The sequence below is a fragment of the Passer domesticus genome, chromosome 15 (assembly GCF_036417665.1).
Source record: "Passer domesticus isolate bPasDom1 chromosome 15, bPasDom1.hap1, whole genome shotgun sequence".
NCBI classification, from domain to species: domain Eukaryota; kingdom Metazoa; phylum Chordata; class Aves; order Passeriformes; family Passeridae; genus Passer; species Passer domesticus.
Genome location: NC_087488.1, coordinates 9523335 through 9540430, shown reverse-complemented (window position 1 = coordinate 9540430; position 17096 = coordinate 9523335). Strand labels below are relative to the sequence as shown.

General features: G+C 39.3%; 1 protein-coding gene across 2 annotated transcripts in view; it reads left to right on the top strand.

The window, feature by feature from the left end:
- The window catches only part of DNAH3 (dynein axonemal heavy chain 3), a 62075-nt gene extending 45233 nt beyond the window's left edge, over positions 1-16842 (top strand). For both annotated transcript variants that reach the window (XM_064390022.1, XM_064390023.1), the window contains exons 53-62: positions 172-2313; positions 3288-3513; positions 3859-4103; positions 5446-5562; positions 6345-6499; positions 7239-7406; positions 8221-8363; positions 8929-9133; positions 10224-10361; positions 10528-16842. In XM_064390022.1, the coding sequence (XP_064246092.1) occupies positions 172-2313; positions 3288-3513; positions 3859-4103; positions 5446-5562; positions 6345-6499; positions 7239-7406; positions 8221-8363; positions 8929-9133; positions 10224-10361; positions 10528-10881 (3893 nt within the window). In that variant the 3' untranslated portion in view covers positions 10882-16842. The remainder of the gene's footprint in view (positions 1-171; positions 2314-3287; positions 3514-3858; positions 4104-5445; positions 5563-6344; positions 6500-7238; positions 7407-8220; positions 8364-8928; positions 9134-10223; positions 10362-10527) is intronic.
- Positions 16843-17096: the final 254 nt, after the last annotated feature.

Here is a 17096-nt window from a genome sequence, read left to right as displayed (position 1 = left end):
CTGTATTAATTCCTTTAAGTAATGATTTTCCCGAACTATTTAATGGTCTTTGCATAGTAAAATTTAATTGCCATATCATTGATGTTAATTCTTCATACTATGTTTCAAAGTATTTTTTTCAGTTTGAACATGCCTGTATTAAGCCTGATTTTAGTCTTATTTGCAATATAGGTAAAATGATTGAAGACTTCTGGGGGCCAGCCAAAAAACTTCTTTCAGATATTAAGTTCCTTGACAGATTAAAATCATTTGACAAGGATAGAATTCCTCCTGCTATAATGAAGAAAATTAGAGAGAAGTTTATGAATCACCCAGATTTTCAGCCAGAGGTTGTAAAGAACGTGTCCTCTGCCTGTGAAGGCCTCTGCAAGTGGGTGCGAGCCATGGAGGTCTATGACCGTGTCCAGAAAGTGGTCGCCCCAAAGCGCGAGCGCTTGCAGGAGGCCGAAGCGATCCTGGACGTCCAGATGCAGAAGCTGCAAGTGAAACAAGCAGAGCTTAAGGAGGTTGTCGATCGCCTTCAGGCTCTGCAAGATGAGTTTGATGAAATGAATAACAAAAAGATAGAGTTAGAGAATAATATTGAACGTTGTTCACTGAAGCTTGTGAGAGCTGAACAGCTGATCAGTGGTCTGGGTGGAGAGAAGGACAGGTGGACAGAAGCTGCACGGCTGTTAGGAATTCAGTACATAGACCTCGTAGGGGATGTGCTGTTGTCATCAGGAACTGTGGCTTATCTGGGAGCCTTTACTGTCGATTATCGCCTGAAGTGTCAAAAGCAGTGGCAGGATCTGTGCATTGAAAAGAACATTCCGTGCTCCAGTGATTTTAGCTTAAGTAATACATTAGGGGATCCAGTCAAAATCCGTGCATGGCATATTGCTGGATTGCCAGTTGATTCTTTTTCCATTGACAATGGTGTAATTGTTTCTAACTCAAGAAGATGGGCTTTAATGATAGATCCTCAAAGGCAAGCTAACAAGTGGATTAAAAATATGGAGAAAACTAACAAGCTGTCAGTTATCAAATTATCTGACACACATTATGTGAGGACATTAGAAACTGCTCTTCAGCTTGGAACACCAGTCTTGCTAGAAAATATTGGTGAAGAATTAGATGCTTTCTTAGAACCTATTTTATTAAAGCAAACATTCAAACAACAAGGAGTAGAATACATGAAATTAGGGGAAAATATAATTGAATATTCAAGAGACTTCAGGTTTTACATGACAACCCACTTAAGAAATCCTCATTATTATCCTGAAGTGGCTGTGAAAGTTTGTCTGCTCAATTTTATGATTACACCTTTGGGTCTTCAGGACCAGCTTCTTGGAATTGTAGCTGCAAAGGAAAAGCCTGAGCTAGAAGAAAAAAAAAACCAACTCATTCTAGAAAGTGCAGCCAATAAGAAACAACTAAAGGAATTAGAAGATAAAATCCTGGAGGTCCTTTCCCATTCAGAAGGAAACATCTTAGAGGATGAAACAGCAATTAATATTTTGTCTTCATCCAAGGAGTTATCTGCAGAAATCTCTGAAAAGCAACAAATTGCCTCTGTAACTGAGAAGGAAATAGATTCTACTCGGATGGGATATAAGCCAGTTGCTGTTCATTCAGCTGTTGTCTTCTTCTGCATCTCTGATCTGGCTAACATTGAGCCTATGTACCAGTATTCATTGATTTGGTTCATTAACTTGTATGTTCAATCTATTGCTAAAAGCGTTAAGAGTGGACGCCTGCAGGAAAGAATTAGAAATATCACTGACCATTTCACAGTAAGCATCTATAATAATGTCTGCCGTTCACTGTTTGAAAAGGACAAGCTGTTATTCTCCTTCCTCCTAACAGTAGGCATCATGAAGGGAAAAGGCCAGATAGACGATGCAGTTTGGCGTTTCCTGCTGACAGGAGGGGTTGCTCTTGACAATCCTCACCCCAATCCAGCTCCAGACTGGCTGTCTAACAAATCATGGGCTGAGCTCGTCCGTGCATCTTGCCTGACCAACCTGCAGGGACTGATGGAACACGTAAGAGACAATTCTTCCAAGTGGAAGCCAATCTATGACTCTGTCAGGCCCCATGAGGAAGCCTTCCCAGATGACTGGAACTCACTGACGGGCTTAGATCGCATGGTTATTCTCAGGTGTTTGCGACCTGACAAAATTGTCCCGGCAGTGCAGATCTTCATTGTGGAAAACATGGGAAGAACATTTATTGAACCACCTACATTTGATCTTGGAAGAAGTTACAGTGACTCAAATTGTTGTGCCCCTTTGATTTTTATATTATCACCTGGTGCTGATCCTATGGCAGGTGAGATTGGTATTAAAAAAATCTTTTTTTGTCTGGTTAAATGTCACTGAGTCTGACTAAACTGTTAACAGTGTAGGCCCCCTCATTTGATCTTTAAAGAATCTTTAAAGTACAATACAGCAGTGAAGGAATATCAAACACTGGCATCTGCCCATATATAAACAATGATAGTAAAATTGTTAGAGGGTGGAATGAAAGTAGTGGTGATGAAATGTCTCGGTCTCTGAGCAGCAATTTGGGGATCTAACAGATTGAAGCATTCAGACCAGTTTATAATTTGTACCTGCATTACAATTTTTTCAGTGGGTGTTGGAGGTTTGCCCCAGTCTTTATTGCAGCCCCTCCTCCAGTAAGTTTCCTCCCTCTCAGTTACTAATTAAATGGTGTATAGGCCACACTTAAAAACACATTTGTTGAATGGCCTTTAAAGTGTAACCACCCAGATTATTTTTAAATCTGGTTTTCTGCCAAAAGAATTATGATATGGAGCCATACCATAAGGATGTATTTCCAGGAAGTACTGATTTTGATAGCAAAGTTGGAGGTCTATTTTTAGCCAGATCTAAAGATTCAGTTTGCAGCTCAACCCCCATAAACAATGGTACCCATCCAACAGAGAGTCGAGGGCTGTTGTGCAGCCTGGAACTGAACACCTGGGGCCAAAGAAGAGGTCAGCCATTTAACCTGGCTAGTTTTTGGGGTTTTTTTTTCTGTTTTTCTTTTTTTTTAATTAATACCTTATACCCCAATATTTTAGTATATGCCTCAGAGACACAGTGACTGCTACAGCATATGATACTACTTCTGGGTTGTTGAGGTGGGGTTTTTTTGTGTTTTCTTTTATTTTTCTTAATTGAGTAAAATATTTGTTGATTTTTCTCCCTTTAATTAGATTATAAAACCAATGAATACAACATATTCTACTTCCTAATAGACTTCATATTTTTTTGCATGTATAAAACTTGCCATCACAGGTTTGCTAAAATTTGCTGATGATGTTAGCATGGGAAGCTCAAGTGTTCAAACGGTTTCACTGGGCCAGGGCCAGGGCCCAATAGCAGAAAAAATGATTTACCAGGCTATTACTGATGGAACCTGGGTAGTGTTACAAAACTGCCATCTTGCAACCAGCTGGATGCCTGCCTTGGAAAAAATCTGTGAGGAAGTTATAGTGCCTGAGAATACCAATGATAAGTTCAGGTAGGAGTTTTAGTATTTTGCACTTATTAATGTGAGCATTTCCTGTTTCCTGAACACACTACTAAAAAGAAATTAAACTACTTCTATAAGAATGCCTAAGTATGACATTCATATAATTTATGTGCAGTGATAAAATTAGGAGGTCATCTTTTCTATCTCTCCAATATAATCTACTTTATGCCTACATTTTAGACCAAATTTAGATGTTATCTTTATAGTTAAGCAAATAGTAAAACTTAGTCTTTTAAAGATCAAGATGCAGGAGTATATTATTGATTTTAAAATTATTATTATTACTACTACTCTTACTGTTGTATGATTTTTTAATAATGGGCTTTTTTTCAGGTTGTGGCTAACTAGTTATCCATCAGAAAAGTTTCCTGTTAGTATCCTCCAGAATGGCATCAAAATGACAAATGAGCCTCCAAAAGGCATGAGAGTGAACCTCCTTCGCTCATACCTGAACGATCCCATCTCCGACCCTGTGTTTTTTAAAAGCTGCCAAAAGCCAAAAATGTGGCAAAAACTGCTTTTTGGTCTTTGCTTTTTCCATGCTGTTGTGCAGGAAAGGAGGCACTTTGGCCCTCTGGGTAAGTTTTAGATTATTTTGCACTTCATTTAAAAAAAAAGATTTGTGCTTTTGAAATGCATTGCTGGAGTCTCTCTGTAAAAAGGCAGTACTGTTAACTGCAGTACTGTTAAGAATATTACAAGAGTGCAATCTGCATTGTACAGAACATCATAAAGTCTAAAAGCTGTTATTTGCAGGGATTTTTATTCAGCCAAAGCTACTTTTGAAGCTATGAAAAGTATTACCCTGGGGAAGACTAGAAAGTACTATTTTTTCAAATTAATATGTTATACAGTAGTTACATGAAATTATAGCTTACTAAACTATTAACTTATTACTGTGGTTCTTAGTAACAATCAAATTCAGATCCGTTTTAAATTTTTATAATTAAAAATATGCCACCTTCTATTCTGGTTTTGTTGCTTGTGTGCATACTTTGTTTTATCAAACCTAGTGCATGTATTTACTTGGTTTGAAAAAAATCCATATAGCTGCAGTGTGTTGTTTATAACATAGCAGTAAAAAGATATGTGCTATAAGATTTGTGCTTCAGCTTTTTCTGTAATCTTCAAATATGTAGAAAACTATATAGAATTTCTGCATAGTATACAAATGTATGGACTTAGAGAATCCATTTTTATAACTATATAAAGTTTATGCTCTGCACTTGTGTAAATGAAGTTCTCAGTCTTGCATTCCAGCTGAGTCTCTCTTCCTCATAACAGGTTGCTGTTAGGAAATATTATATTTTGACTGAAAGCCACTGTCATTATTTTAATAGTCAGCTGTTTAAATAAGCACTGAACTTCCAGTATGAAGACATTCATTTATTGCTTTAGAGTAAAAGTGAATTTTCCAGAGGCCATTTTCTAATGTAACATCTACTGCTAGTGTGACCAATTATCTGGGTGAAGAAGGATAGCAACATCAATAACCCTATTTTTGGTTTGCACTAGGGATTTAGGTTTTCTGAAGGATTCTTTCATCTGGAGTATGTTCTTATTTGTTTGTCTGCTTGCATGCTTGTTTTGTTGTACTGTTACTGTGAATTTCATCTGCAAACAGTATTAATAGATGGGCAGATTAAAAATTGAAATCAATAAATTAATTAAAACTTCTGTTCTCATTGTGTCCAGATTAGCTTAAAGTACCAAGCAGGTAAAATATAATTTTCAGGAATATAGTGATGACAAAATGCCTATGCTTAATAAACAGCCTGGTATATTCCAGGCTGCTTCTAGACTATCTGGCAGTTGTATCTTCAGCTCTGTAGGAGCAGTGCAGTACCAGCACCACCATTCCTGAGCCCAGCTGTCAGTACACTGCACCACTGCCCTGTGTATCTCTTCTGAATTGAACAGGTTGGAATATTCCATATGAATTCAACGAGTCTGACCTCAGAATCAGTATGCAACAGATCCAGATGTTTCTGAATGAATATGAAGAAATCCCATTTGAAGCTCTGACCTATCTGACAGGTACAGCCATTACATCCTCTCACATGTGTTAGTTGGCTTTGCTGGGCACTTTCAGCTGATACACTGATAAACTGGTGAGTTCTCAACAAATTGAGTGGATTCCACACTGATTGGTTTTACTGGCCTTCCACAAACAATGTGGTTGTCATTGGATGGATGTTGGAGTTGGATCCCAAACCCTCAGATGTCATTGTTGTTTTGTCTTGTATATGGCTACAGTTACTGATGTCCCAGCAAACCTCCTGGTCTTTGCTTCATGCTCATCAAATAAAACCCTCTATGGCCTCTGGTTCACCTTTGCTGATCAGTGTGAGACTGACACAGGAAGCTTTGGGGTCTCACCAGAGGATGTGGTAGTACTCAGGGGTTTAAAGCAGGAGATGTTAATGTGTGGAAATAACTCAGCTGCTGTGGCTATTCTGTTCTCTTTCTCCAGGGAGATAAGCTGCTTTTTGGCACCTCCTTTGTCACCCTTGTCATCCTTAATTTTTGTTAATATTATGATTATCTTTATGAAAAAGAATTTTGGGACATAAGTAGCAGTTTCTCAGACCAACTGATAGTGTTCCTTAAACCTTCCATCATCAAGACATATAAATTTGGCCCTTAGATGTTCAAGTGTCTAATTTCCATTGAATTAATTGAAGTAGAAAGCCTAAAGACTTTGGAAAATCTGGAGCTTTGGAGCTTCAACTTACTAGAGTTTCATGTTATTGCCATGAAATTTTTATTTGTTCATTAATTTTCAGGTTTTTGTCCTGGTTTTCTTTGTCTTTTTCCAGGGGAGTGTAACTATGGAGGTAGAGTGACAGATGATAAAGACAGGCGTCTTCTCCTGTCCCTTCTTTCCACAGTCTACAACAAGGACATAGAGCAGGAGAAGTACATGCTTTCAGCTGGGAGTGACTACTACATACCACCACATGGCCCCTATGAGGTGAGAAGACAAGTGTAAATTCTCTGAATTATTGGGGAAGAAATTTGCCTATGGTGTGCTTGGATAATGCTAAATACAACAAATAGAAAATACACCCCATAATATCATAAAGCCATGCCAGAATGTATCTTGTGTATGAAATATGAATCTGGTACTTAATATCTGCAATACTCCAGTGGGGATGTAGAGATCATCCAATACATTTTTTGATGAAGAGAGAAACCACCCCTGTGCAGGTTTCCAATACAGTTCTAGAAGGCCAGCAGGAGTCAGGCTGCAGGAATTTACATGGTACTTCTGCAGTGTCAGACTGCAACCAGTCTGACCTTGAAAGCAGCAATCAGGAGGGAGAGGTGGAATGGCATGTGTGTATACTCAATTTCCATCCTCTTTTTCCCTTCTAACAGCTGCATAGAGATAATGAATGTGCTCAGATCCCACAGTTGTAGGGATGACACATCCAGCATCCTTCTGTGACTCCTACCAGCACTCCTTGGATATTTCTAATGAGCTTTCCTTTCTCTTGCCACTTACACGAGGGTGGTAATAACAACTCCTCCGTGAGCTTTTGAATCACTCAGAACTTTTATATTTATCTCTGTGGAGAGTCAGTCAGTTCCTGGATGTGTTTAACAGGGAACTACCATAGTTAGTTGTAAATGGGAAGGTTCTGTCCCAGTTGGATCATTTATGACTATCACATTGTATGATGTCTAGTATCTGAATGTTTCTTTTACAGTCCTATATTGAGTACATACGAAGTTTGCCAATTACAACACACCCTGAAGTGTTTGGACTTCATGAAAATGCAGACATCACCAAGGATAACCAGGAGACCAACCAGCTTTTCCATGCAGTGCTCCTGACTTTGCCTAGGGAAGCAGGGGGAGCTGGGAAGTCCCCTCAGGTAATTGGGGAAGAAAGATCAATGTGCAGTCTGGAAAGGTGCCCTTTCCTGGCATGTCCTAGCTCTCAGAGTAATCCAACACCTCTCATCTCATGTCTGTAGCTCTGGGAGTAGATGTGAATGTCCCTGTAGAGAAGCAGATGGATTTGGCATAGCACCTTTAAAGATGGAAGGTACCTTCATGACTCTGCATTCAAACAGATTAATACCACATGTCCTGGCAGCTCAGTTTATTCAGGCCAAATCCATGCCACTTTGAGATATGGATAAATAACATTTCAAGCCTCTCAGATTTGACATCCTATATTTTATACACAAGTGGATTCTTGAAAAGTGGAATTTCCTCATTTTCCTCATTTCCTGCAGGGTTGTGTAATGATCATATTCTCTGATGTCTAATATTCTGTAAGTAAGGGTTCTCTTGTGACTGGGTTACTCATGGGGTCTTCCCCTTATTTTGCTCATGCTGCATGCTTCATCTTGTCCTTCATTGTGGCAGAAATAGGATTGTGCTTGTCTGCTCTCCTGCCTGTTTCCTTAGAAATCACCTAAAACTTTGTTGCAAATTAAAAATTACTAACAAATTTAAAATTATTGAGAAGGAAGGAGCAAGCAGGCACATGCAGAGACAGACAGGATGATACTAAAAGTGAGTAAGAGCATAAAAGCACTGTATCTTTGTAAAAATGGACTAAAATACCTATGTGGTTATACAGAAAAATATAAAATCTGTAGTGTTTTGTGGAATTTATTCAATAAAAATAGGAGGGGAAAAAAGGAATATTTGTTATTCACTGCAAACTTGTGACTTCAGGAAGTTGTTGAAGATTTGGCACAGGACATCCTATCCAAACTACCAACTAGCTTTGATATGGAAGAAGTGATGAAGGCATACCCAGTACTTTATGAAGAGTCCATGAACACAGTTCTTAGGCAAGAACTAATTAGATTTAACAGGTATGGCTCAGTGTTTTGTGTTGTACTTCTTAAACTGAAATATGCTTGTGTGCATTGGTGCTAGCTGCTCACAAACCTTGAACAAGCCTTTTACAGTACATTTTTCCTGATATGTTAGATTCTGCTTTGGATGAATCCTTCAGAAAGACTTGAAAGCTGCAGCTGAAAACCTGAATATAGCAATAGTACTTGTATTCTTGGAGTATGAACTTAAATCACATTTGATTTTGTTGTGCTAAGGTAGAGCAGCCAACTTTAGTCTTTTTGATACCCAGGCCCCAGTATTCACAGCACACTATGACAATGAGTGCCACAAGCTTTAAAGCTCTTGTCACTTGATTTCCCTTATCTAGAGTGAAAGTTTTCACTGTCTTTTATTTGTGTGTGTGTCTCTCATTTGTTTGCTTTTCTAAAGTAAAGTGAGAATTTTGATAACTACAGGTGAGATAAGGAATTTCTGACAGGACATTTACCACCTCTATCAACCCTTATTCAAGTTGGACTGGGGGGTATTTAGCCAGGTAGTGAGAAGTAAATAATGACAATTCCTTTGTTTTCTCTCAAGGCTTACTGAAGTTGTTCGGAGCAGCCTCATTAATATAGGCAAAGCCATTAAAGGCCAAGTGTTGATGTCTTCTGAGCTTGAAGATGTTTTCAACAGCATGCTGATGGGAAAAGTGCCATCAATGTGGGCTGCCAAATCCTATCCATCACTGAAGCCTCTGGGAAGTTACGTGTCCGATCTCCTCTGCCGCCTGGAGTTCTTCCAGGTCTGCTGAACTGACACTGAGGGTCTGGGGAGTTGTAGTGGGAAGCTGGATGGGGAGGGTGTGGCAGTGCTGTCCTTGCTCAGCAGTCCCTGGGTTGCTCAGACTGTGAGCTGCTCACACACACTCTGCATCAGCAGCACTGCAGTCAGCTGGGCACTTGCTCAGGGTGAGCTGGGAGTGATCCCTTGGTGCTAATCCAGTGCTGCTTTTGGTGGCTTCCATCTTTCTGTTTCTAGAAGGTTCATTTTAGTTTGAATTGGTGCTTTAATGACTTCCTTGCTGAAAGGACACTGAGCTGGGTGTGAGAATGCTTTAGAACCACTGCATAACAGGCACTATGAAATTTCATACACGTGTCTGTAAATATCTTTCAAGTTTCATAAAATGTGACAATACTTTCTTAAACTTTTTGAACAGGCTATTTTATTTTTAACTTGTCATTCCATTCTTTCCCTTGCACTCTTAAAACTACTTAAAATTTTGGGTGTACCTTAAATAGGGAGCTACTGAGATGTAGTGAAACCCATAGAAGTCAGGAAAGGAGAAAGCTAGGAAGAAGTGTCTGAGATTTATGTAAATGGCAGAGTTTCCTGTTTGCTGGATCAGAGCATTTTGATTCCAAATAACCTACAGTAGTGTGAAGACATTTTGCCCTTGTTTTGCTTTTTCCTACTGCATTGTGTGGACAAGGTCCAAGATCTCCTTGTCTGGCACCTTTGTAGAGGAATGATTTCCTCTGCTAGCATCTGATGTGTAGGCTTAGTGAGTGCCCTCACAGTGATCAGTGAAGAGACATTGGTCAGGGAAGAATGGAAAAGAATTTGGCCTTTTTTCATGTTAGGAGATTGGTGTTCACAAGACTGTAAAAGAAAGTATTTTGATAAAAGTGTCCAAATTCAACCACTTTTCTTGTTTTTAGAGGCCACTATCTAGACTAAACAAAACATGCTTATGCTACTTTCTGAAATTTTTCTCAGTAGCACTGAGTTCTGGTTGTTTCAGTGTTTGAGTGTATCCTTTTCTGGTGAATTGGCACAGTGAAGCTACAAATATATTGGATTTTTTCTTTGTTTTCTCTCTCCTTGTTCAGGATTGGGTTGACAAGGGGCCACCCACAGTCTTTTGGCTGTCAGGATTCTTCTTCACTCAGTCTTTTTTGACTGGTGTTTTACAAAACTTTGCCAGAAAATACACCATCCCAATTGACCACATTGGATTTGAGTTTGAGGTAAGAAAAATCCAGAATTTTGTTTTTCTTTAACAGACATGTTCTGGGGCAGCAAGAGATCGTTTTCAGATGAAAAGTTATTTTATTTAAAGGAGCAATTTCAGATTGTTACTTACAGGATTTAGTATCCTCCAGATAAAATCAAGCAATGGTTTAATCATTCCAGGTAATGAAACAGGAACACACAATGGAGAAAATGCCAGAAGATGGGGCTTATGTGAGAGGCCTTTTTTTGGAAGGTGCACGATGGGATAGAGAATCCTTGGTAATTGGAGAATCACTGCCAAAAATCCTCTATGATCCTTTGCCCATAATATGGCTGAAACCTGGAGAAAGTTCCAAGTTTCTTCATGAGAACATCTACTCATGCCCTGTGTACAAGACAAGTGAAAGAAGAGGTGTCTTATCCACCACTGGGCACTCAACCAACTATGTCCTGTCGATTGAACTCCCTTCAGACAAGCCCCAGAAACACTGGATAAATAGAGGTGTGGCAGCCCTCTGCCAGCTGGATGACTGAGAGGGTGCAATATTGAGATTGTAAAAATCTGCTTTACTCCTCAATGGCTGCATGGCTGATTTTTTTTTTTAATGAAATCAGGGCTAAAGAGTTTTGATGTTGATTTTACTGGGAATCTACTTTACAAATCTTGCAAAAAGATTTTGGATTTGCCTTCCACCTCTGTGTCTCAGGAGTATGTAGGACAAGGAGGGAGGAGATGAGAATATTCTGTTGTCAACCTATGAAACCAATCCTCCAATCCTCAGATAGAATGAATTACCCAAGCTGTATTATAAAACTGTAGTCATTCCTGGATGATGTGTCAGAATTTCCATGGAGAGCTTCTCAACATGTGTTGGGAGCTGCCATTTCTCAAAACAGTATGATTGTGCCATATAACTTTTTTTTCAATATTATTTACCTGCATATTCCAGGTACCTGATTGATACATGGAGCTGTTTTCTTTCTCCCACAGTCTCACTTTACTTCCTGTCAGCAGCCCAGCCCCACACAGCCATTCACTCACACCATTTCCCCCCACTATCTCATGGGGTGACATACAGACAGTTTAATAGGGAAAGCAAAAACCATGCACACAAACAAGGCAAAACAATTAATTCCCTGCTTCCCACAGGCAGGCAGGTGTTCAGCTATTCCCAGCAGAGCAGGGGCCCATCACATGTAATGGTGACTTGGGAAGACATCACTCCAAATGTCCCCCTCTTCTCCCCCACTTTCCACACTGATCATGATGCCACATGGTCTGCAATGTCCCTTTGCTCATTTGGGGTCACCTGTCCTGGCTGTGTCTCCTCCCACCCTCCCAGACACCCCCAAATTCCTCCCCAGCCTGGCAGTATGAAGAGCAGAAAAGGCCTTGGCTCTGTGCAATCCCTGCTCAGCAATAACAAAAACATCTCTGTGTTATCAACCCCGTGTTCAGCACAATCCAAAACACAGCCCCATACCAGCCAGTGTGAGGAAAACTGACTCTACCCCAACTTCCTCCTCTTGCTCTCTTGCATGTTGGACTAATAACTGCCTGAAATTTTGTACTTGTTCAAGCCCTTTCATCAGAGAAGCTCAAAGTAGCTTGCAAACATTAATTAAAAATAAAATAGCCTGAACATCTTCAAAGAGCTGTGCAGTCATTAACTAATCCCCACAGCATGCCAAGAAGGTACTAAAGATGCATCATTAGACTTGTTGTGTACACAGGACAAGAGAGGCACAAAGATCAAGGCAAACATTTAAAAAAACATGCACTACACATACATCCACTAATTTGGGGTCTTGTATTTTTTTTCATTGCCCAAATTGCAGCATTTTAATGACTTGCTGGAGGCCTCACCAAGTCAGAGATTCAGCCATCATTTGGCAATTCCCAGTATGCTGCTCCAAGCATTAAGGGCTGCTGTTACATCTCCTTAAAAGACACAGTTCTTGCCATAGGAATTTGTCTGTTGTGTTGTCCTTAGGTGAAAACAGTTCATTGTTGTTTTATTAACCACTGGTTTGTTTTATTGAGGTATTCATGAAATAGTAGCTGTTAAGAATGGTAGTGCAGGGTCAGGCAGAAGTGCTGGGGTGTGTTGTGCAGGGCTGCTCTGCAGGAAGGTGCACAGGTAAGAGCAGCTTCATGCACCACACCTGACACCTCATTAACAGTCCAGCATGCAGCAGCTGGTGCAGCATTGGTACCTGGGAGCAGAGCAAAGATGTCAGGCCAGGACACCTAAAGGATGTTTGTTTCAATAAAAAGGACAGAGATGTGCAGGTGTTTCAAATTACTGAGAGGAAGAAACTACTCTTAAGAAATTAGACTAAATGATATTTGGCACCTATACCAAAATAAAACTTGTTTATGAATGTTACAGCACACTCATCCAAACAGACAACAGTTTTTAAGAAGAGAATCATGTTTCAGTAGATCTATAAATAAATTAATTAAAATTGGTCCTTGAAAAAATTATTTTCTTAGACTTCATAAGAGAGATACTTTGTAGTTTTCATATATTTAAATTAACAGAAATGTATTATACATTTAGTAAAATATTGTGGTGATTACTGTATTTTTGAATGTCTGCATCTAATTGTTGTAATTGCATCAACAGTTCAGATCACTAATTAGGTGACTGTGGTGTCAGGGATAACACACCAGTGATGAGCCTCTGTGTGCAGGCCAAAGGGACAGGACCTGGATGTTAAATCCTTCCCTAAGGATTGATCAGCTCAGTCACTGCTCTCAGAAGGATCTTTCTGCTCAGACATAGCTTCTGGTGACACCTCACCTGCTGAGAGGGAGGCTGGGCCAACAACAATTAACTCTGAAATGAAGGTTTGTCAATCCTCTTATGGATAAGTCTTGCAAACAGTCCTCTAAATGAAACAATTTTTAAATAGTCGGATTCACTACCTAAATTATATTTCATGGAGATCAATTACTTTTAAACTGTTAGAAATCTGTGTAATAGATTACCATGTGGGTTGCTTGTTAACTCCTTTTTGTGAACAAACAGTAATTGATAGTTATTAAATGACACAGTTGTGGTTCTTGTGAATATGCAGAGACTTTGCCATGACCTGTGTGCAATGTCCTTGTCACTGTGTTGATTTTCTAAATGCTGCCTGTGTGCTGATGTTTAGATTTGATATGAAGGCATCCCTTGGAATGTCATTAATGATGTATTTTAAGCTTTTGTAGACCTGATAAAAATATATATAGATAAGAGAGGAGTCTGTAAGAGAGGGCTTGTTCATCCCTTCACCAGGGATCAGGCATGGCTGACCTGCTTTAGCTGATGATTACAGCAGTACATGATTTCCTAGGCTGCCCTCCCTAGTACAGAAAAGCAATGGAATTTACTGTCAAGGGATGTCTGTCTTGAGAGATATGTTTCTGTGGTTCTTTGGAATGAGCTTCCCAGCCTTATTTCCTTAGCATTGACTACACCTTCCTGGAGAATGATCAACTGGCTAAACATAAGAATTCACAATCTTTCTTGGCTAAGATGCATTTAGGAAAAAAAAAAAAGGCAGCTCAGCTGCTAGTTGGACATGATAGAAATGTGAAAAATATTTTTTTTTTGACAAAGTAAGTACCTTGTAATAGTATTAGAATCCTTGGATTGACAGGTTTAGAATTTTCATTTCTTAATTAGAAGCACTCATTAAATAAGCCACAAACCCCACCTGTAATTACTTCAAATTGCAGATTTACAGCCTTGGTAATAACTCAAGGCAGATGGGAAAAAAAGCATTATGGAGCAAGAGGTATTTTTCCCTTAGCAGAGAGATTTTCAGCTAGGGATGCTGTAAGACAGACAGAGTTTGTACATTTTCTTAGGAGACTGAAACCTTCCTCTCATCTATACAAAAATTCTTTTTAGAAAGTACTACCCCTGTGGATTTTAACACTGTTGGGCTGTTAAGGGGAAAATTATGCAATTAAAAAGCAGGAGACAGTACAAAGATTCCAAATTCTTCCACTTAGAGCTAGAATATTGTGCCTAATAGGATTAGAGTTACCAGTGAAAGTTGCAGGTCTCTGCTCTAATTAGCATTCTTGGAAATGACTGCATAGGTAGGATCAAATAAGTGACCTTCTGTCTGTGGATGAAAGATGGATGTTACTGGTACCATTTCTCATGGATACAGTAGGGCCCAGGACAGTGAGGTCCAGCTTGCCTTATTTTCTTCCCATGTGAAAGGCATTACAAGAAGCAGTTTGTATTAGTAGGAAGATGGATCAGGTAACCTAAGCTATCCTAATTTTGGTGCTGTGATGCTGCCCTGGGAATCATCTGCAGCAAAATGAGCATTTTCTCACCCCCAGACATCGAGGGGGACATGCAGTAAGAGGTGCCACATCCATCTTAAAATGTTGTGTGCTTGCTCATGTTAGTTGTAAGTGCACACCTTCATAAATTACAGCCTTAGTAATGATGGATTTAGACACAAAACTTCCAGAAAGGAGGTGTTTTTTAGGTATTCAAAGCCAGATAATGTGTCAACAAATTATTACTGCCTTGCCTACCAGTGGGCTTGCAGGAGAGTTCATGCAACTGACTCAGGACTTTTATTTCTGAAGAATATAAAGTTAATGTCATCATTTTCCTCTAAATTATTCTAAAGCATCTCCTGACTAGGGTGATAAATTGGAAAATGACAGTATTTACTGGAAGGGGAGTAAGAGAAGGTTCAGCAAGTACAGGACAGAGTGTACACTGACTGGGTGAATCCAGTGCATTACAAATTCTGCAGAAAGCAGAGGCATTTTAGGACAACCTGTTTTTGCAAGTAAAATTAATGTGTAGGAATAACATCTTGTGCAATCATTGGGATACTTCTTGACAGAAGTTATAAGGGCCTTGGCACCTAATACAAGAGTACCAGTTGAGATGTCTGCCTACCTGCTGGACTGAGTTTCAGATTAATTTTTTAAAATTAAACTCCCTCAAAATGGTAGTTGGTCAGTTTGACCTCCACAAACAAAGGACTCTAGTTTGATTCTCCTTTCCATAACGACTTTAACTTAAGCTATGAAAGAAAGGGTTTACTCTGCAGACTTGAAAAAAGAGCTGACCTAATACTTCCTTCAGCTGAACAAATTCAGTCTTTGCCTTCTGGTGATGGAGGGTAATGAGGATGAAGCACCAGTTAATAATTTTTCAAGCTCTTTGAAGAATTATTAGGCTGTCTTGCATTTTAAGGCATCTCAAATAATGTAATGCTGTTACTTGCTGATTTCTCAGTTAAGCAAGTGGATACTCATTTGAGTAACTTGAGGGTTATGAACCTCTTAAGAATTGCTTGTGTTTTCCTTCAGAAGTAAACTCAAACTTCTGTTGTTACTTCAATTTGGTATAAATCTTCTGTAATTTTAGGGATGTTATTTGGAAATAATGTATCTTTATCTGCAGTATGTGCTTAGAAAAGAGTTGTGACTGTAACACAGACAGTAAATCCAGACTGCTCATTTCCATGGCTGTTTATTCACCTGGTGTGTCAGAGCATCAGTAACTTCATTAGTCACATGAACTTCAGCAATTCAAAAGATTCAAATGATACTTTAATGACAAAGAGTGAGCTTAAGCTTCCATTCAAACCCCTTGCCTCTGCACATTTTGGCTGGGCTCAGTTGATGCATCCCTACACTGGTGTATCACAATTAGGATATCAGATTAGCTTGTATTTAGACTTCTTTCAGTGAAGAATTAAACAGTGTGTGAAATCATGTTAATTTTTTTCTTTCTCTTTTTTATGCAATCCCCCTTTTCCTAGACTAAAGGAGTTTTGTTTTGTCTTCCTGGCAGCAGTAAATTTGCAAAGCTTCCACTGATAGAACAATGGCATTTTACCTGCTACTCCCCACATGAGGCATTCCCAGGAAATAATTATATGGGAATAGAGACCTTTGGGAACTGGAGCCATAAAGGGTAGTGAGAAATTGGGCTAGCCAGTACCTGTCATGCTTATTCACTCTTCTCATTGTTTTCTTATACTTTCTCATCTGCTTGTACTTTTTTCACTCTTCAAAGTGCATTCTTAGGGGAGGGGCTGTCAGTCTGTTCTGCACAGGACCAGTTCTAACTTATGTTTCAGGTAGACAGCAATATTTCTTTGTCATTGTTTATTGGAGCTTGCAGAGTTTCAAATTACTTGGTGAGTTCAGAAATGAGATTTCATTGATTTCTCCTACTTTAAAAGGAAATCATACACATATGCATATTTCAAATTTGCTTTTTTCTTTTTTTTTTTTCTTTTGCCACTATTAAAGTCAGGCTGGAATAGGTTGTCCTTTAAGTGCTCTGGACTGTGCTTAGGTAGTGTCCAGTACAGTGTGGCTCTTGTCCAAGCTTGGTCTCACTGGTATTTCAAGCCTGAAGGATGGAAGACTCCCCCAACTTCCCTGAAGAGAACATGTCAGAGGACTGCAAAGGAGCCAAAACAACTGGTAGCCCATGCAAAGAAAATTAATTTCATTTTACTTCTATTCGTGAGGCACCTGGGAAACAGAAATACCCCTCAAACTTAGGAGACTTGTGGATACTTTCTTTTACTAAAGTTGGGGTTCAATCCATAACGTAAGAGCTAAAACCTAACAATAAATTAAAATAATTGTTGAGAAAGCCAGTGTGCTGATTATGCTGAAAAGCTGACCATGTGAAAGCACACAGTGAGGACACCAAAGCATCCTAAGCTTGTTCCCATAGTGATACCCTGAAGGCAGA